Source organism: Photinus pyralis, unplaced genomic scaffold (assembly GCF_008802855.1).
Source record: "Photinus pyralis isolate 1611_PpyrPB1 unplaced genomic scaffold, Ppyr1.3 Ppyr1.4_LG10, whole genome shotgun sequence".
NCBI lineage: Eukaryota > Metazoa > Arthropoda > Insecta > Coleoptera > Lampyridae > Photinus > Photinus pyralis.
Window position 1 is genome coordinate 10650161 of NW_022170250.1, and position 21033 is coordinate 10671193.

Here is a 21033-nt window from a genome sequence, read left to right on the forward strand (position 1 = left end):
ATCAGACTTCTCAATCAAAAGTTATAGAATAGAAACCAATTTCGGAAAAAAATTCAAAGGGCTGTAACTTTTGAACTAGTAACCCAATCTTGGAACTGTTTGAAATTAGTGATTCACAGGTTATGTTACCTCCAAATTTCAAACCCCTCCGACATTTTTTCGCAAAAATAAGAATAAAAAACGAAAAAAACAGTTTTTCCGGTTTTTCTAGGAAAATTGGAGGTTATGTGAAAATAGTGTAGATACAAAAGTTGCTCATTTTTTTAATCTCTATAACTTTTACATTTAACATTTTCGTCTAAAATCAATAGTTTTACCACAATTTGCAAAATACCACTTTCCACCCCTTTCAACCCCCGTGATTTCACCCGCGGACAAATTCAGCTGTTTTAATTATTTTTTCCCAAATTCTATGAAAAACCCGGTTTCGCCCGGTAACTAATTTTTTCATACAAAAATATTATATAGCCTGGACTAAAAACAAACATTCAGGGGCGGACTGGCCCGGGGGGGGGCGGGTGGCGATTGCCGCCTGGTCTGTACGTCATAATGGCCCGTTAGAAATTTATAAGTATGTGCTGTATTTAGTTTCTTGCACTATTAATAAATTATATTAACACGTTTCTCTAATTGGGGTTGATGTTAGGTTGTTAAAAAATTTAAAAATTCTGTTTTAATTGAAGTGTTTTACAATGAATTTATCATTTTTTGTCGTAGCATGAAAGTGCTGAAATACAATGATAGGCGACGCGCCTCGTTTGGATTGTATATTTTGTTACTTTTAATTATCAGCTGCAATTTAAAAAAAAACTGTATTGTAATTGATTTCCGAAAAAGGAGTACCTTAAAATGAAGCAAAAAATGTTTTTGTGGTGCACCGCAGAGCTACCCCCGCCACCTTCATTACTACACTAATACTTTAATGGCCCGTAACCTATGCAATTCCACCTGGCCCGCCCCTGACTAGAAACCAATTTCGAAAGAAAATTCAAAGGGCTGTAACTTTTGAACTAGAAGCCCAATCTTGGAACTGTTGGAAATTATGGATTCTACAGGCCACATTCTATAAAAAAAATTTTTTCCGGGTCGATCTGAGACAATTTTTTTTTCGGGCTCAAAAAAATGCAGTGTTAATAACCTTCCTTTTTTACAAAAAATCAACTGCACCAAAATTTCTCGGGAAAACACTTTTTCTTATTAATTTTGGTGCGTAGAATCCAAAACAATTCGTACTTTTTCGATCAGACTTCTCAATCAAAAGTTATGGACTAGAAACCAATTTCGAAAGAAAATTCAAAGAGCTGTAACTTTTGAACTAGTAGCCCAATCTTGGAACTGTTTGAAATTATGGATTCTACAGGCCACATTCTATAAGAAAATTTTTTTTCCGGGTCGATCTGAGACAATTTTTTTTCGGGGCTCAAAAAAAGGCAGTGTATAACCTTCCTTTTTTACCAAAAATCGACTGCACCAAATTTCTCGGGAAAACACTTTTTCGTATTAATTTGGGTGCGTAGATCCAAATCAATTCGTACTTTTTCGATCAGACTTCTCAATCAAAAGTTATAGACTAGAAACCAATTTCGAAAGAAAATTCAAAGGGCTGTAACTTTTGAAATGGTAGCCCAATCTTGGAACTGTTTGAAATTATGGATTCTACAGGCCACATTCCATACGACAATTTTTTTCGGGGTCGATCTGAAACAATATTTTTTTAGGGGCTCAAAGAAAGGCAGTGTATAACCTTCCCTTTTTACCAAAAATCGACCAAACCAAAATTTCTCGGGAAAACACTTTGTCTTATTAATTTTGGTGCGTAGAATCCAAAACAAATCGTACTTTTTCGATCGGACTTCTCAATGAAAAGTTATGGACTAGAAACCAATTTCGAAAGAAAATTCAAAGGGCTGTAACTTTTGAACTAGTAGCCCAATCTTTGAACTGTTTGAAATTATGGATTCTACAGGCCACATTCCATACGACAATTTTTTTCGGGGTCGATCTGAAACAATATTTTTTTAGGGGCTCAAAAAAAGACAGTGTATAACCTTCCCTTTTTACCAAAAATCGACCAAACCAAAATTTCTCGGGAAAACACTTTGTCTTATTAATTTTGGTGCGTAGAATCCAAAACAAATCGTACTTTTTCGATCGGACTTCTCAATCAAAAGTTATGGACTAGAAACCAATTTCGAAAGAAATTTCAAAGGGCTGTAACTTTTGAACTAGTAGCCCAATCTTGGAACTGTTTGAAATTATGGATTCTACAGGCCACATTCCATAAGAAAATTTTTTTTCGGGTCGATCTGAGACAATTTTTTTTTCGGGGCTCAAAAAAAGGCAGTGTATAACCTTCCTTTTTTACCAAAAATCGACTGCACCAAAATTTCTCGGGAAAACACTTTTTCTTATTAATTTTGGTGCGTAGAATCCAAAACAATTCGTACTTTTTCGATCGGACTTCTCAATCAAAAGTTATGGACTAGAAACCAATTTCGAAAGAAAATTCAAAGGGCTGTAACTTTTGAACTAGTAGCCCAATCTTGGAACTGTTTGAAATTATGGATTATGGGGGTCATTGTATACATAAATGCAGTACCTCCCTTACTAACGCGCGGGTGGGAAAAAATCGATGACCATTGTTACTGCTGAGGGGTATTCCATAACAACAAGACCTACCGGTGGTATGTTCTATGCAATACTTCTTTGGAGAAGAGGATGTGATAATTTCTTTAAAAAAAAGCATTATGAGAGTCCTGAAAGCGAAACGTTTTGTGGGGGAAGTGTTACCGAGGGGTCTGGGTGGTATGGAAAACCCCCCACCCCCCGTATGCGATATTTCGATTGTCATTTACTGAAAACCCCCATAAGAGTACAAAGGGATCGATGGTGAGGAGTTATCGAGTCGTACTGTGTCGAATACTCTTTCTGCTGGGGGGGGGGGGGTATTCCATACCCCCCAGACCCCTCGGTATTATGTTCTATGTAATACTTGTTTGCATAACGGGATCCGATCATTTTTCAAAAAACTGTTGTGAGAGTCCTGAGGGCTAAACGTTTTACAAGCGAAAGTGTTACCGGGGGACCCGGGGGGTATGGAATACTCCCTCAATATGTACTGGCTCTATTGACATTTCCAGAACCCATGAGACTACCGAGGGTTAGAGAGAAAATGTTTATCTAGTCGTCCCTTTTCGAAGGCTCTCATCGGGGGGGTACACCATACCCCCAGACCCCCCCCCCCCCGTACTGTGATCTATGCAGAGAGAGTCCTTTACAGAAGAGAATGTGATAATTTTTTTTTGCAAACAAACTATGGCGCATGACGAGTCTTAAAAGCTAAACGTTTTGTGAGCAAAAGAGTTACCGAGGGGTCTGGGGGGGGGGGGGAGCACTAAGAGCGCTCGGAAAGGAACCACTAGATAAATCTTTTCCCGTAACCCTCGGTATGGAATTGGTATTGTCACTTCCAGAACCCATGAAGGCTACCAAGTGTGAGAGGGAAAAGATTTATCTAGTGGTCCTTTGCCTGGGGGCTATTCCACAACCCCTCCACGGTCGCCGGTACGATGTCCGATGCAATGCTTCTTTCACCAGAGCTTTGTAGGAACTTCAGGAAATCTTCCAGAGATACAAAGTGATTTTGCACCTTTTTAAAGACGTTCAGCACTAGAACTCAAGAAAATCTCTCAAGGAACGATTAAAACCCCCTCCAACCCTTTAAATTTTCATGAGGTTATTAAGCTCTCAAAACCTTGGGATCCCGTTCATAATTTTTGGCAGATTTTTTAGAAATATTCCCGAAATTCCCCCGAAACCGTGGAACTTTCGAAACTTTTGGAAATTTGGAACCTTAATTTCCTGGAATCCCTCTCTTGAGAAACCCGTGAAGTTCTTGTGACGCTCTAAACCTCTCTTGATACCTTTAAAATTATTTCGAAGATTCCTGCTTTACCGACACGTGCACTTGTGTCGCCAACTACCGGGAAAACGAACAACTCATCAAGTAATAAGATTTACTAAATCAGCTTTAATTACAGAACAAAGGCGCATTGTACCAAAAATGTTTCTCTTCCGCAACCGTTAAAAAGTGAACACAGCAATTTCTAGAGAGATTTGAAGAACAAATTCCCCTACGTCAATTTATTGTTACTTAATTTTCTAATATTATATCCATCGCTATTCGTTCAAAAGTACGAAAAAACGGTCTTGCTAACAATACTTCTCGGTGCAATTAATTTACATTGTGTCAAAAGTAAATTTGATTTAATTACCTAATTAATTATTAAAAGTATCACATGAGTGCACTCTGCTACTAAAAATTACTAATAATTATCAACGTTAAAACGTAATCCGATCCTATTCGCTATTGTTCACCTCGTCGTACTGCGCGAACTTGAGGAAGACCTGCTCCAAGGTGGTCTGGCTGAAGCAGTACTCCTCAACGTCGAGCTCGGTTTTGACTGCAATAGAGGAGTGAGGGTGAGAGTGGATTCGCGGAGTAGCTTACCTTGCTCTAACTCCGAAAAGCAGTTTGCTAAAGAAGGAACACTTTGTTGTGGAACACTGAAGACCAAGCGATCGATGAAGCTCTCCTGGAGCACCGCCGAGGGGAAGAGGCCGTAAACGAACTGCTTCAGGCTCTTCAGGCGGTCGACGGACGAGGAGGTCGGCGTCCGATCGCCTCCCTTCAACTTCATTTCCAAGGTGTAACCGGCACCGTAGAGGTTCTTCAAGTGTTGCGTCGAGCCCAAGCATCTCAGCTCGCCCTTGACCATGATCCCGACGCGTGAACACAACGCATCCGCCTCCTCCATTGAGTGCGTGGTTAGAATCGCACCTCTGCTCCCCTTTAAACCAATCAGTGAAGCCTACCACCTTGAAGATCGCACCTACCTGGAAGCTGGCCAGGATTGTGTCCCACAGGAACCGCTTGCTGCGCGGGTCCATCCCCGTACTGGGCTCGTCTAGGAGGACGATCTTGGGATTGCCCACCATCGCCATGGCGAAGGATAGCTTGCGTCTGGTGCCTCCAGAGCAGTGCTGCGTTTGCTTGGACGCGTGCTCTTCGATCTGCAAGCCGGCGAGGTAGAGCTCGACGACTCTGGGTATGTCCTTGAAGGGCACGCCGCGTATCGCCGCGTAGCACTCGAGGTGCTCGCGCACCGTTATGTTCTTCCATAAGGCGTCGTGCTGCGGGCAGTAGCCGAGGAGTTGAAAGGCGTTGTCTAAGCTGCACGTTATGTTATGGCCTCCAATTTGGACCTGTCAACGATATAATTACTTAAGGTCGAACTGGGAAAAGGTAGAGAGCTATGAAGATTCGGAAGCATCCGAAGAAACCGAGGGAGCACGTCAGAAGCACTAAGAGTTTCTAAAAATCACGAGCTCCTAGAACCAAAGTACAAGAACCGGAGGGAGTATAAGGAGCCGAGGTCGTACAGCTAATCGAGCAAAAGAAAATGAATAAGCAAATAATGACGTGAGCCTTAAGGTTTGAAAATCGAAATCCAAGCCTAAAGGCTCAATTCCAATGTCAGCAATTGAAGAATGAACCTTTCGATTTTCGATTTCGGGCTTGGAAATTTGAACTAGGTCAGTTAAGGTTCGAATTTAACGTTTTATGTTTGAAATTAATGACGGAACAATTGGAATTATAATTGCCAAGTCAAAATCGAAGGTTCAAGGCCTCTATTTAAAAAAGGCCCAGTTTTTTTCGTTTTTTCCAATGTCTGCAATTGGAAGAATGAACCTTCCGATTTTCGATTTCAGGCTTGGAAATTTGAAATAGTTCAGTTAAAGTTCGAATTTAACGTTTTATGTTTGAAATTAATGACGGAACAATTGGAATTATATAATTGCCAAGTCAAAATCGAAGGTTCAAGGCCTCTATTTAAAAAAGGCCCAGTTTTTTTCGTTTTGAGTTCAGAATTACAATTCTGTCATTGAAACGTGACCTTTAAGGTTTGAAAATCGAAATCCAAGCATAAAGGCTCATTTCCAATTACTGCAATTGAAGAATGAACCTTCCGAATTTCGATTTCGGACTTGGAAATTTGAACTAGGTCAGTAAAGGTTCGAATTAACGTTTTATGGTTGAAATTAAAGACGGAACAATTGGATTTAAAATTGCAAAGTCAAAATCGAAAGTTCAAAGCCTCTACTTCAAAAAAACGCCAGTTTTTTTCGTTTTGAATTCAGAATTACAATTCTGTCACTAAAAAACGTTACTTTTAAGGTTTTGAAAATCGAAAGCCAAGCCTAAAGGCTCAATTCCGTCTGCAATTGAAGAATGAATCTTCCGATTTTCGATTTCGAGCTTGGAAATTTGAACTAGGTCAGTTAAGGTTCGAATTAACCATTTTAGGTTTGAAATTGAAGACGGAACAATTGGATTTAAAAATTGCAAAGGTCAAAATAGAGGGTTCAAGGCCTCTACTCCTAGAAAGGCTCAGTTTTTTTTTTGAATACAGAATTACAATTCTGTCATTAAAACGTGACTTTTAAGATTTGAAAATCGAAATCCAAGCCTAAAGGCTCAATTCCAATGTCTGCAATTGAAGAATGAACCTTCCGATTTTCGATTTCGAGCTTGGAAATTTGAACTAGGTCAGTTAAGGTTCGAATTTAACGTTTTATGGTTGAAATTAAAGATAGAACAATTAGATTTAAAATTGCACAGTCAAAATCGAAGGTTCAACACCTGTGCTCCAAAAAAAGGCTCAGTTTTTTTCATTGTGAATTCAGAATTTCAATTTTGTCATTAAAACGTGACCTTTAATGTTTCAAAATCAAAATCCAAGCCTAAAGGCTCAATTCCAATGTCAGTTAAGGTTCGAATTTAACGTTTCATATTTGGAATTGAAGACGAAACAATTTGATTTAAAATTGCAAAGTCAAAGTCCAAGGTTCAAGGCCTGTACTCCAAAAAAAGGCTCAGTGTTTTCATTTTGAATTCAGAATTTCAATTTTGTCATTAAAACGTGACCTTTAGGGTTTCAAAATCAAAATCCAAGCCTAAAGGCTCAATTCCAATGTCTGCAATTGAAGAATGAACCTACCGATTTTCGATTTCGGGCTTGAAAATTTGAACTAGGACAGTTAAGGTTCGAATTTAACGTTTTGTGTTTGAAATTGAAGAAGGAACAATTGAATTTAAAATTGCAAAGTCAAAATCGAAGGTTCAAGGCCTCTACCCCAAAAAAGGTTTCATTTTGAATTCAGAATTACGATTCTGTGATTAAAATGTGACTTTTAAGATTTGAAAAACGAAATCCAAACCTAAAGGCTCAATTCCAATGCCTGAAATTGGAGAATGAACCTTCCGATTTCCGATTTCGGGATTGGAAATTTGAACTAGGTCAGTTAAGGTTCGAATTTAACGTTTTAGATCTGAAATTAAAGACGGAACAATTGGATTTAAAATTGCAGAGTCAAAATCGAAAGTTCAATGCTTCTATTCCAAAAAAGGTTTCGTTTTGAAATCAGAATTACGATTCTGTCATTAAAACGTGACCTTTAAGGTTTCAAAATCATCCAAGCCTAAAGGCTCAATTCCAATGTCTACAATTGAAGAATGAACCTTCCGATTTCGGATTTTGGGCTTGAAAATATGAATTAGGTCAGATAAGGTTCGAATTTAACGTTTTATGGTTGAAATTGAAGACGGACTAATTGGATTTATAATTGCAAAGTAAAAAATCGAAGGTTCAAGACCTCTGCTCCAAAAAAGGCTCAGTTTTTTTCGTTTTGAGTTCAGAATTACAATTCTGTCATTAGGTAAAACGTGGCCTTTAAAGTGTGAAAATCGAAATCCAAGCCTAAAGGCTCAATTTCAATGTCTGCAATTGATGAATGAACCTTCAGATTTTCGGTTTCGGGCTTGAAAATATGAACTAGGTCAGTTAAGGTTCGAATTAAACGTTTTATGGTTGAAATTAAAGACGGAACAATTAGATTTAAAATTTCATTTTTTCATTTTGAATTCAGAATTTCAATTTTGTCATTAAAACGTGACCTTTAAGGTTTCCAAATCAAAATCCAAGCCTAAAGGCTCAATTCCAATGTCAGTTAAGGTTCGAATTTAACGTTTTATGGTTGAAATTAAAGACGGAACAATTGGATTTAAAATTGCAAAGTCAAAATCGAAGGTTCAAGGCCTGTACTCCAAAAAATGACTACGTCTCTTTCGTATGCATTTAAAATTACAATTATGTCATTAAAACGCGACCTTTAAGGTTTCAAAATCGAAATCCAAGCCTAAAGGCTGAATTCCAATGTCTGCAATTGAAGAATGAACCTTCCAATTCCGATTACGGGCTTGGAAATTTGAACTAGGTCAGTTAAGGTTCGAATTTAACGTGTTATGTTTGAGATTGATGACGGAAGAATTGGATTTATAATTGCAAAGTCAAAATCGAAGGCCTCTACTCCAAAAAAGGCTCAGTTTTTTTCGTTTTGAATTCAGAATTGCAATTTTCTCCTTAAAACGTGACCTTTAAGGTTTGAAAATTGAAATCCAAGCGTAAAGGTTCAATTACCAAGGTCTGCGATTGAAGATTGAACCTTTTTATATCCGCATTTCCAGTTTCTAATTGAATTTGGGAGGATTGGATTTAAAATTTTAGAAATCAAAATTTCAAATTTAAAAACCCTCCATTTTGAATTTAAAGTTGTAGAAATAGAACCTTTTTGATAATTATTAATTAATTACAGAATGCACACTTGATTCTAATTATGTATATAAATTAGTAAGGAGGGGGAAGTTTCCTTACCCTTCCTCTCGTCGGCGCTTCTTCCGCAATAATAATCTTCATCGTCGTCGTCTTTCCCGCACCGTTATGGCCGAGCAGCCCGAAGACCTCCCCCGCGTCGACCGCCAGCGACAAACTCTTGACGGCCACCTTCGTCTTGCACTCCTCGTCGTTATTGCAAAATCTCGCGCAGATCTTCGACTGCCTCCTCTTGTACTCCTTGTGCAAATTTTGCACGACGATAACCGGAGGACTCTGCGTCGTGTTCCCGATCAGCTCCTTCACCTTTTGCCTTTCGATCTTGACGTCGTCGTCCTCGTTCTCGCCGATGTCGCTCAGCTCGCGTAGGTCGTCGTACCTCTCCTTCTTTTTCGTCTTGAAGACCTGGAACGCGTCGGAGACCTTGCCGCCGTTCTTCACGATGTCGACGACCAGAAGGACGAAGAACCAGATCGGGAGGTGGAGGATGATGCCGACTATCATCACGATGATTTCGTGCGTCATGTAGTCGGCGAGGCTGATGTTCGTGCAGCCTCGGTACTCGGTGCACATCTGGTAGACCCGCTGGATGTAGTAGACTGCCCCGTATGGTATGTACATTGTGTTAATCAGGGAGAAGAAGATGTGAAGGATGTAGGCCGATTTTCCTCCTGGAATGTTGGGATATTACGCGAGTCTGCGAGTAGAGACTTACCGATGCCGAACATGTCCAAGCCGAACACGAGGAAGAATGGTACCATTCCGAAGAGCGTGGCGATGTTGGGCAGGATGGAGAGGGCCGAGTCCATCTTGTCGAAGATGTAGCTGATGCAGGTGACGAAGAGAATTGAGGCGGGGCAGTGGAGCAGGAGGAGGATGGCAAGGATGCTCAACGCGGGTAGACCCCTGAGCGAGGGGATGTCGAAGATTAGTATGATCAGGAGGAGCGCGGCGCATATCAAGAGCATCAGCGCGACCAGCACGACGAAGTACGTGACGAAGTACATCGAGAACGTCAGACCGTTGACGCGTAGCTGGTTTTTGGCCTTGATCTACGAACGAGGGGGATCAGCGGAAGTCTGTGGGGTTCGCACGTACCTCTCGGTCGTAAACCATGTCGACCGCCAAGCTCACGGGGACCAACACGAACATCATGCCTAAGAAGATGGAGGTCGAGAATACCCCGATGTTGAACTCTTCGGGCTGGCTCGTCTGCTGGAAGGGGTAGACGCCGATCTCGATCGGTCGCCACCTCATGTGCTGCCCTCTCATGAGATATCTGCGGAGATCTGGATGAGTAAAGGTGGCAGTTAGTGTTTTGAGTTACCTGTAGATGGTGTTGTCCACCAGGTTGATGATGATCGGTAGACTGTGCTGAAGGGTGTCGTTGTAGATCACAGTTATGTTAACGTTCGGCAAATCCAATTGGTTAATATTTAAGGCCGCCATATTGGGCGCGATATTTAAAAGTAGCGAGAAGTTACCGTCGTACATGCTAACCCTCCCGTGACTGACCTGGCGTAACGTGTCGATGAAGAGGTCAATGTTGCCGTCGGTGCCGTTATAGACGAGGATGGTGGTTTCGTTGCCGTAAGTCCTCGAGTTTAGGTACAGCACGTTCATTTTGCTGTGCGTGCTCTGTATACTATTTAAATATAGGCCAATGGCGGCGAGTCCTAGCGGTAGCATTATCATAAAATATAATTTCTGTATGTCGCGTATTAAGCGAAGTAATCTTAGGCTAAGTAAAGCTATGAACGTTTGCGGTATGTTCGGTTTCGTTTCGATCTTTTCTAATCCTAAACCTATTATTGGCGATTTGGTCTCACATATCACCTCCAGGCCGTGAAGTTGAAGGTCTCCACCACCTGAAAGAAGTTGGAATTTCACATTCAAGTAGTAGATTATGTTTTCCATTTGATATTTGGTATTACGAGAGAGGAATTTAATTAAATCGTTTTGAGCCGTCATAGAGCTCAGGTCGGGGCAATTCACATTTTGAAATTTGTTACAGCGCAAGTCGAAACTGTAATTAAGATTAGCGCTCAATCAGTCCAAATTCGAAGGACTGAAAGTAAGCAAATTCAAAAAATTCCTCGAGTTCTCAGTACGAAGGTGTTGCGGATTAAATTAAAATTCGAGACTTTATGTAAAATACATCCACCAAAAAATGGCAGTAAGTAATCCCTATGTGGACAGGTAAATTAAGTGCACGTGCAAATTCGTACTCAAAAGTACTGAACAATTATAAAGTTACCCCCCCCCCTCCTACCTCTCAGTCCCTCAACCCCATCCTCAGAGTATACTTTGGTTTTACGTGCAGATGCTGATCCCAATTGAAAGGTGGTGACCAATTTCATGTTATTACCTTAAAGTTCACGCAAAAATCCCTGTCCCTTCCAATGGAGAAATAAAAAACTTCTCCCCCCCCTCCTCCTTAACACTTCCATAATTCTTTCACTGTTCGTGGTGTAGCCAAAGCGCAACACAGATGGGTGACCTTTGGAAGTGTTTAAGAAGGTTTCAATCGTAACAGTTACAGATCCCCCCCCCCCCTTTCAGAACGAAAGAAATATAAATGGAACGTTAGAGTTCTGCAGTGACAAGCCACTTTCGAAAGACAGTACTTAACTAAAGTTCAATGCCGTGGCTCCTTCACCCCCCCCTTCCTTCTCCCCCCGGTTCCTGTTTGGTTTACCCTTGTTCTTTTAGCGCTTGACACGAACAGTCTCAAGCGCCTCTCGTTTTTTTGCTGAGCTGAAAACAAAAGGTGTGGGACTCAGTGTCCTTAGAACTTATGCTTAAGCCTTACTGTAGCCTCCCTCCTCAAAATATATTTTGGGTGCCGATACCCATCGCAGTTCCAACCTTATCTTATTCCCAGAAAGTTTGCTCAAGGGTCCCTACCCCTCTCTATACGACCCCCCCCCCATTTTCTTTGGGATAAAATGTGTAACAGAACGGTAAATGCAACGTTGGCGGCCTTTTCACCTCCATCTAGTGATAATTCATTTATGGTGAACGACCCACGATGTGTTCTCGATCCTAAAAAACTGAAGGGAAGGGAGGTGGAGTAGATTAAATGACATCGACGTACGGTACGACCTCCGCCCCTGGGACCACGGAATTGTTATGCAGCTTCCTAAAGCAAACATTAAAACGATGTTTCGCACACTCTTTGCTGTATGCGGGATTTGTGTTATTCCCCTAAATTCCCATGAAGCATAACTGCCCCCACCCCCCTGCATAGATTTTGTGTGATTTAAAAAGTTCATCAAGGTTGGCACGAGTCATCGTAGGGGAATAAGTCATGCACAGGCACACCCGCCACCCCACCCCCTCCCAAACACAATTTTTCCATACCAAAGCTCATAATATACCATTCAATGTATCGTCGTGTCCAGAGTTGTCTCCAATCCCCCCCGCCCCTTTAAGCCTATTAATGGACTTCACGCGTTCAGACTCGCACTCGCACTGTCATCAATGTCAATAAGATTCGTTGTAAGGAAATTCAACTGCCGTTATTCAACAGCCCCCCCCCCCCCACATACCACAAGTGCCACCTTAGTGCGTATTTTTAATTAAAGATGAATTAAGAAAATGCCGCCCATATCGTGTGAGGTCGGCATCCGCTTTAGTTCCTTGTCACCAACTTTGGTGAGCTGCCATTTTTGAGCTTTTATAAATCTTTCTACCCACATACCCACCAGCACCAGCAGCCGCCCCGATTACCATCCCCCCCCCCCCCGAATCGATATTTTCTTTTTGTAATACTTTCATTATAGGTTCACCAATTCATGAGAGACCAATACATTTCACTCCCCCCCCCACACACACACCATACTGCAACTGGAATCGAGTGGGAACAAAAAGCACGTTGAAAGAAAGACTGAACAAAAAGGAGAACGAAAAGAAAGAAACGAGCCGGAAATGCGAAAGAAAGAGTATCAAAAGGAAGTTTGACATGAACCACATGGCTCAGAGAAGCGAAGAAAGATGGAGAAACGAAAAGATCTGAAACGACGTGTTGAAAAAACAAAACTAGGAAAAAGATGTAAGTGAACATTGTCAACGGTCTGAGATACAGAGAAAGAGAGAGAGAGAGGAACAAAAATATTTGAGGAACAAGATCAGAAAGAGCGAGAAGATTGGGAAAAACGGGGAAAGTGACGAAGAAAAGAGGGTTGTGTGAGAAAAGAAGGGTGGAGAAAGTGCAAAGGAGGGAAAGGAGCAACAGAAGCGATTGAAAAACACGGAAAGAGAGAAGACCAAGGAAAGAACGCAACAAAAGTAAATAGCGGAAAGGAAGAAAAACGATGAAAATAAATATAGCGAGGAAACAAGATAGCAATTAGATAAAGCAAGAACCAAAAGACGCAAGAGCGAGAGAACGATTGAAGAAGGGAAAGAAACGGAAACATTAAAAATACTAATGGGAAAGAAGCAAAAATGAGAGAACGGAAAATCGAGAAGTGACAAAAAGCAAGAAAAGCGGACAAAAATGTAAAGAAAAAGGAGAAAAACGACTGGACGAGAACAAGAGAAATGGTAAGATCCAGAAGAACCAGTAAGAAGTACATGTAAATCAGGAATAGCAATTAAATATGCGCCAGAAGAAAGGGCATAACGCTAACGATCAATAATATAAAGAAACGACTCATAGAAGGGAAAATGGCAAAAAAAAGAAAAGCGAGGACAATGAAAACGAGACCAGTGAGGGCTGTGGAGCAAGCAATACGAGAGAGAACAAGAGATGATCGTAATGAAAGGAAGGCGCAGGAAGAGCAACAAGGACGAATACACCTAAACAGAAGTACGAGTTACAAAAAAAAAACGATAAAGACGACAAAGTGTGGGAATATCCACAAGTGCAAGAAAAGCAGGAAGAGCAAAGAAAAGAATGCGAAGTGAAAAAAACCAGAAGAACTGGTAGAGCAATAGCAGTGAAAAAATGGGTAACACGCGAAATATTGGAAGAGCATGATAAATAGAAAAATGACAAGCATAAATAAGGATAAACAGGAAAAATATAGGACAAAAACAAAAATATAAAACAAAAATCGAAATAGGTTAGAAGAGATTAGAGACGAAAAAAATAGGAACAAAGGACGAAAATAGAAAAAGGAAACTAATGAAAAACAGAACAATGGAGACGGTATGGTAAAGTTGAGAACCAAAAAGAGACCAAAAATAAAACAAAAAAAAAGAAGAGGCTGAAATAGAGGAGACACATGCGCACAACAAGAAAGAAGGAAAATACAGAAACAAAAAACGGTACAATAAAAGATAAAAAAGACAAATATGAATAGGTAGGGTACAAGAAAGAGAAATGCGAAATGGACTTGAACGTTTTGGGTGATGGTAACCAAATCTCTCTTTTCCTGGGGGGAATTCCCTTACCTCTCGCATCCTGATGGTTCGCGTTATTTTCGTTCTGCAACGACTGATAGCTCGTGCTCTTGCTCTGCAAGCTTAAACTTCTACTAAGCGCCCGACTACGCACCATCTTCTTCGACAAATTCTCGACGGAATCTTCGACTTCCTCGTCTCTCTCCAGGTGCAGGAACACCTCCTCCAAGGTCGTCATCGACACCCCATAACTGGATATGCCTGAAACTCCGAGTTGATGGACGTAATCGGCGAATCGGTCTACGTACCCAGCTTGCCGCAGCTGTTGATCTCGTGCTCTATGGCGGAGAACAGCGGAGCGAAGCTGGTGACTGCGTTGTGGGGTAGGATGAAGCTGAGCTCGCGCCCGTGACGTCGCGCCTTTTCCGCTTTGGGCACGTGGGACATCACGAGCTTCGCGATCGCGTGCTCTCGACTTATGCCTACAAAATGGCGTGTCAGCCATCGGCCATCATTTTGGAAACTTACCGTCCAAGACCAGCGTCAAGTGGTAACCGATCCCGAACTTGTTCTTCAAGAAGAGCGAGCTCCCGCAGCAGCGCAATTTGCCTTTGGAGACCACCGCCTTTCTGTCGGCTGAACGAAGGTTTTTAATTTTATCAGCTCGCCGTTGGTTACATACCTAAGATGTCCGCCTCGTCCATGAAGTGCGTGGTCAGCAAGATCACCTTGCCGTGCCTTCGGTTTTGCAAGACAGACCACATGTGGCGTCGCGAGTAGGGGTCGACGCCCGCCGTCGGTTCGTCTAGAATGATTATCTGAAACAGACAGAGGTTCGATGACGACGCCGACGGCGACGGTCTCACCTTGGGATCGCCGATCACCGCGATGCCAACGGACAGCTTCCTCTTTTGCCCACCGCTCAGATGCTTGGCGAAGCTGTCCGCCTTGTCGCTCAGGTCGATGTCCTTCAAAGTGCGCGTCACCTCGTAGTCCCTGATATTGGCCGGGATACCTTTCACCGACGCGAAGAACTCCAGGTGCTCTTTCGGCGTCAAGTTATCGAAGAGTATGTCGTGCTGCGGGCAGACGCCCGTCATCCGGCGGATCTGGTCCAGGTCCTCAGCGTCCCTAGAATGTTCCCGCCGTGAGTCTCCGCCGGCATTACGTGGTGCGCTCTCACCTTATGTCGTAACCGAAAACGTAAGCGGTGCCCGACGACGGCGCCGTGAGGCCTGTCAGTATGTTGAACAGGGTCGTCTTTCCGGCACCGTTGTGACCCAAAATTGCCGTTATTTGGCCCTCGTAGATCGTTAGATTGATCCCATTCACAGCCTTTATTTCCGGTTTTCGGCAGTGCTAAAATTCAAAAATGTGATACAATGACATAGGTGGCGCGCTATCGCGATTTCTTGAATTCCATTCTCCGAATTTTTGAGTGTCCCCCGAAACTGTCCCAACCCCTTGAATTTTCAGTCTTTAGAACAATATACATTTATGTTTAACAACACCCTGTATATAAATCTTGTTAGACGAATCAGCACTGTTTCAAGTAACTTTGCAATTTTTGATTTTATACAGGGTCCTGCAATAGTGTGTCGGACTTTCCTGGCTCATACCTGGTAAAAAATTAAAAAAATACAGATGTCTGCGCATCTACAGAAACTATTTTTGAATACAGGGTGTCCCACTATTATCGTGTATTCGTGTCACCAAAAATCGACTGCACCAAAATTTCTCGGGAAAACACTTTTTTTATTAATTTTGGTGCGTAGAATCCAAAACAATTCGTACCTTTTCGATCAGACTTCTCAATCAAAAGTTATGGACTAGAAACCAATTTCGACAAAAAATTCAAAGGGCTGTAACTTTTGAACTAGTACCCTTCGTATTTTTAGAGTCAAAGGTGCATTTTACCCTTTTTATGTGCAAGCGTTTCATACATTTGTTTAGAACTCAAGGGCTGTTTTCACCCTTTTAGGCCATTTTTTGAAGTTATAGAACCCGAAGCTTTTCGGTCTTATCTTATCGTATGGGTGGTGTTTGATGAATTTTTTTAAAACTTAAGAGCGGATTTGACCCATTTAGATATTTTTAGACATTAGCATTCGAAACTATCTGTTGCAAATGTTTTGTGCATTTTTTTAGACCTCAAGGGCGGATTTTTTTAGTCACTAGAATTTGAAACCTTTTTGGGCAAGTTTTACATGTACTTTTTTATACTTCAAGGGCGGATTTGGCCCCTTTAGACATTTTTTAAAAGACATCAGAATGTGCAACTTTTTTGCGAAAGTGAATTTTTTAGACCTCAAGGGCGAGTTTTACCCCTTTAGACATTTTTTTAAAAGGTAACAGACTTTGAAATTTTTTTGAGCAAGGGTTTCATAAATTTTTTTAGACTTCAAGGGCGGATTTCACCCCTCTAGGTATTTTTAAAAGTTATTAGCATTCGAAACATTTTTGGGCATGTGTTTCATGAATATTTTTAGGCTACAAGGGCGGATTTCACCCCTTTAAATATTTTTAGATATTAGAATTCGAAACTTTCTTGTGCAAAATGTTTCATGAATTTTTTTAGACCCCAAGGGCGGATTTTTTAGAGGCACTAGAATTTGAAACCTTTACCCCTTTACCCCTTTGTTACAAATGCCATTTGAATTTGAAACTCTTTGTGCAAGTGCTTGTGAATAGTTTTAATGCTCAACAGCGGATTTTACCCTTTTAGACGTGTTATAAAATTTCACCCCTTTAAACCTTTTTTAAAAGGCAACAGCATTTAACACTTTTTTGAACAAGTGTTTTATGAATTTTTCTAGACCTCAAGGGCGTATCTCACCTCTTCAGACCGTTTTTAAGAGGCAACAGAATTTGAAACTTTTTGATAAAGGATTCCATGAATTTTTTTAGACCTCAAGTGCGGGTTTCACCCCTTTACCCCTTTGTTACAGAAGCCATTTGAATTTTAAACTCTTTGTGCAAGTGTGAATAGTTTTAATCCTCAAGGGCGTATTTCACCCCTTTAGACATGTTACAAAAGCCATTAGAATATGAAACTTTTTGTACAAGTGTTTATTTCACCCCTTAAGATATTTTTAGACATTGGAATTCGAAACTTTCTTGTGCAAGTGTTTCATGAATTCTTTTAGACCTCAAGGTCGGATTTCACCCCATTTGAATTCGAAACTTCCTTGTGTAGGTGTTTCATGCATTTTTTAAACCTCTAGGGCGCATCTCACCGCTTCAGGCCTTTTTTAAAAGGCAAAAGAATTTGAAATTATTTTGATCAAGTGTTTCATGAATATTTTAAGACCTCGAGGGCGGATTCCATCCCTTTAGGCATGTTAGAAGAGCCATTTGAAATTTTTTGTGCAAGAGTTTTATGAATATTTTTAGATCTCAAGGGTTAATTTCACCCCTTAAGATATTTTTAGACTTTGGAATTCGAAACTTTCTTGTGCAAGTGTTTCATGAATTTTTTTAAGCCTCAAGGCTGTATTTCACCCCTTTAGAAATGTTTAAAAGATATTAGATGTTGAAACCTTTTTGTGCAAGTGTTACATGAATATTTTTAGACGTCAAGGGAGGATTTTACCCCTTTAGACATTTTTTGTTGGCACTAGAATTGGAAACTTTATTGTGCAAGTGTTTCATGAATTTCTTTAGAGCTCAAGGGCGGATTTCACTCTTTTAGATATTTTTAAAGGACATTACAATTCGAAACTTTCTTGTGTAGGTGTTTCCTGAATTGAATTTTTTTAGACCTCTATGGCGGATCTCACCCCTTCGCACCTTTTTTAAAAGGCAACAGAATATGAAACCTTTTTGTGCAAGGGTTTCATAAACATTTTAAGAACTCGAGGGCGGATTCCACCCCTTGAACCGTGTTAGAAGAGCCATTAAACTTTGAAAAATTATGTACAAGAGTTTCACGAATATTTTTAGATCTCAAGAGCTGATTTCTCCCCGTAAGATATTTTTAAAGGGTATTAGAATTCGAAACTTTCTTGTGCAAGTGTTGCAGGAATTTTATTAAGCTTTAAGGGCGGATCTCACCCCTTTAGACCTTTTCTAAAAGGCAACAGAATTTGAAACTTTCTTGAGTAAGTGTTTCATGAATTTTTTTAGAGTTCAAGGGTGGATTTCACCCCTTTAAACATGTTATAAGAGCCATTAGAATTCGAAACCTTTTTGTGCAAGAGTTTCATAAAATTTTCTTGACATCAAGGGCAGATTTCGCCCCTTTAGACATGTTACAAAACCCATTTGAATTTGAAACTCTTTGCGCAAGTGTTTTGTGAATGGTTCTAGTGCTCAGGGGTGGATTTCACCCCTTTAGACGTGTTATAAAAGCCATTAGAATTTGAAACTCTTTGTGCAATTGTTTCATGAACATTTTGAGATTTCAAGAGCGGATTTCACCCTTTTACGTATTTTTAAAGACATTAGAATTCGAAACCTTCTTGTGAAGGGCATATTTTGAGACCCAAAGGGCGGATTCCATCCCTTAAGATATATTTTGAAACCCCAAAGGTGGATTTCACTCCATAAGACATATCACAAAGGTCATTAGAATTTGAAACTTTTTCGTGTGAGTGTGTCGTGAATATTTTGAGACCTCAAGGACGGATTTCACCCCTTTAAACATGTTACAAAACCCATTAGTATGTGAAACTCTTTGTGCAAGTGTATCATGAATTTTTTAGGCCTCAAGGGCGGATATTTCACCCCTTTAGGCTTTTTTAAAGGCAACAACATTTGAAACTTTTTTGAGAAAGGGTTTCATGAATATTTTTCAGAACTCAATGGCGGATTTCACCCCTTAGGACGTGTTCCAAAAGCCATAAGAATTTGAAACTTTTTTGTGTAAGTGTATCGTGAATATTTTGAGACCTCAAGGGCGGATTCCATCCCTTAAGACGTAATTTGAGACCTCAGGGGTGGATTTCCCTCCTTAAGACATGTTATAAGAGCCATTAGAATTCGAAACCTTTTTGTGCAAGAGTTTCATGAAATTTTCTTGACATCAAGGGCAGATTTCGCCCCTTTAGACATGTTACAAAACCCATTTGAATTTGAAACTCTTTGCGCAAGTGTTTTGTGAATGGTTTTAGTGCTCAAGGGTGGATTTCACCCCTTTAGACGTGTTATAAAAGCCATTAGAATTTGAAACTCTTTGTGCAATTGTTTCATGAACATTTTGAGATTTCAAGGGCGGATTTCACCCTTTTACGTATTTTTAAAGGACATTAGAATTCGAAACCTTCTTGTGAAGGGCATATTTGAGACCCCAAGGGCGGATTCCATCCCTTAAGATATATTTTGAAACCTCAAGGGTGGATTTCACTCCATAAGACATATCACAAAGGTCATTAGAATTTGAAACTTTTTCGTGTGAGTGTGTCGTGAATATTTTGAGACCTCAAGGACGGATTTCACCCCTTTAAACATGTTACAAAACCCATTAGTATGTGAAACTCTTTGTGCAAGTGTATTATGAATTTTTTAGGCCTCAAGGGCGGATGTTTCACCCCTTTAGGCTTTTTTAAAGGCAACAACATTTGAAACTTGTTTGAGAAAGGGTTTTATGAATTTTTTTTAGAACTCAATTGCGGATTTCACCCCTTAGGACGTGTTCCAAAAGCCATAAGAATTTGAAACTTTTTTGTGTAAGTGTATCGTGCATATTTTGAGACCCCATGGGGGGGATTCCATCCCTTAAGACATATTTTGATACCTCAAGAGTGGATTTCACTTCTTAAGACATGTTACAAAGGTCGTTAGAATTTGAAACCTTTTTGTGTAAGTGTATCGTGAATATTTTGAGACCTCAAGGGTGGATTTCACCCCTTTAAACATGTTATAAGAGCCATTAGAATTCGAAACCGTTTTGTGCAAGAGTTTCATGAAATTTTCTTGACATCAAGGGCAGATTTCGCCCCTTTAGACATGTTACAAAACCCATTTGAATTTGAAACTCTTTGCGCAAGTGTTTTGTGAATGGTTTTAGTGCTCAAGGGTGGATTTCACCCCTTTAGACGTGTTATAAAAGCCATTAGAGTTTGAAACTCTTTGTGCAATTGTTTTATGAACATTTTCAGATTTCAAGGACGGATTTCACCCTTTTACGTATTTTTAAAGGGCATTAGAATTCGAAACCTTCTTGTGAAGGGCATATTTTGAAACCCCAAGGGCGGATTCCATCCCTTAAGGTATATTTTAAAACCTCAAGGGTGGATTTCACTCCATACGACATGCCGCAGGGGTCATTAGAATTTGAAACTTTTTCGTGTGAGTGTATCGTGAATATTTTGAGATCTCAAGGGCGGATTTCCCCCTTTTAGACATGTTACAAAACCTATTAGTATGTGAAACTCTTTGTGCAAGTGTATCATGAATTTTTTAAGCCTCAAGGGCGGATATTTCACTCCTTTAGTCTTTTTTAATAGGCAAAAAAATTTGAAACTTTTCTGAGCGAGAGTTTCATGAATTTTTTTAGGTCTCAAGGGCGGATCTCACCCCTTTAGGCTTTTTTAAAAGGCAACAAAATGTGAAACTTTTTTGAGCAAGGATTTCATGAATTTTTTAGAACTCAAGGGCGGATTTCACCCCTTAAGACATGTTACAAAGGCCATAAGAATTTGAAATTTTCTCGTGTGAGTGTATCGTGAATATTTTGAGACCCCAAGGGCGGATTCCATCCCGTAAGACATATTTTGAGACAAAGGGTGGATTTCACCCCTTTAGACATGCTACAAAAGCCATAAAAGTTTGAACCTTTTTTGTGTAAGTGTATCGTGAATATTTTGAAACCTCAAGGGCGTATTTCATCCCTTAAGACATATTTTGAGACATCAAGGGTGGATATACCCAAGAACCTTCACGAGATTCCTCGAAACATTTGTAATATGGAGGATTTTTTGAGAATTTCCATGAGGAATACTTGAGAATTTCA

At 40.4% G+C, this 21033-nt stretch overlaps 1 protein-coding gene across 1 annotated transcript in view; it reads right to left on the minus strand.

Annotated features, from left to right (window-relative positions):
• Nucleotides 1-4002: 4002 nt before the first annotated feature.
• Nucleotides 4003-21033, minus strand: part of LOC116160901 (ATP-binding cassette sub-family A member 5-like) — a 31512-nt gene continuing 14481 nt past the window's right edge. Inside the window, exons 11-23 of the mRNA XM_031474043.1 lie at nt 15265-15440; nt 14948-15212; nt 14764-14899; nt 14610-14717; nt 14390-14563; nt 14133-14342; nt 10060-10600; nt 9831-10011; nt 9448-9784; nt 8775-9403; nt 4897-5265; nt 4511-4850; nt 4003-4463 (exon numbers count right to left, since the gene is read on the minus strand). Of these exons, the coding sequence (XP_031329903.1) occupies nt 4360-4463; nt 4511-4850; nt 4897-5265; nt 8775-9403; nt 9448-9784; nt 9831-10011; nt 10060-10600; nt 14133-14342; nt 14390-14563; nt 14610-14717; nt 14764-14899; nt 14948-15212; nt 15265-15440 (3570 nt within the window). The 3' untranslated portion in view covers nt 4003-4359. The remainder of the gene's footprint in view (nt 4464-4510; nt 4851-4896; nt 5266-8774; nt 9404-9447; nt 9785-9830; nt 10012-10059; nt 10601-14132; nt 14343-14389; nt 14564-14609; nt 14718-14763; nt 14900-14947; nt 15213-15264; nt 15441-21033) is intronic.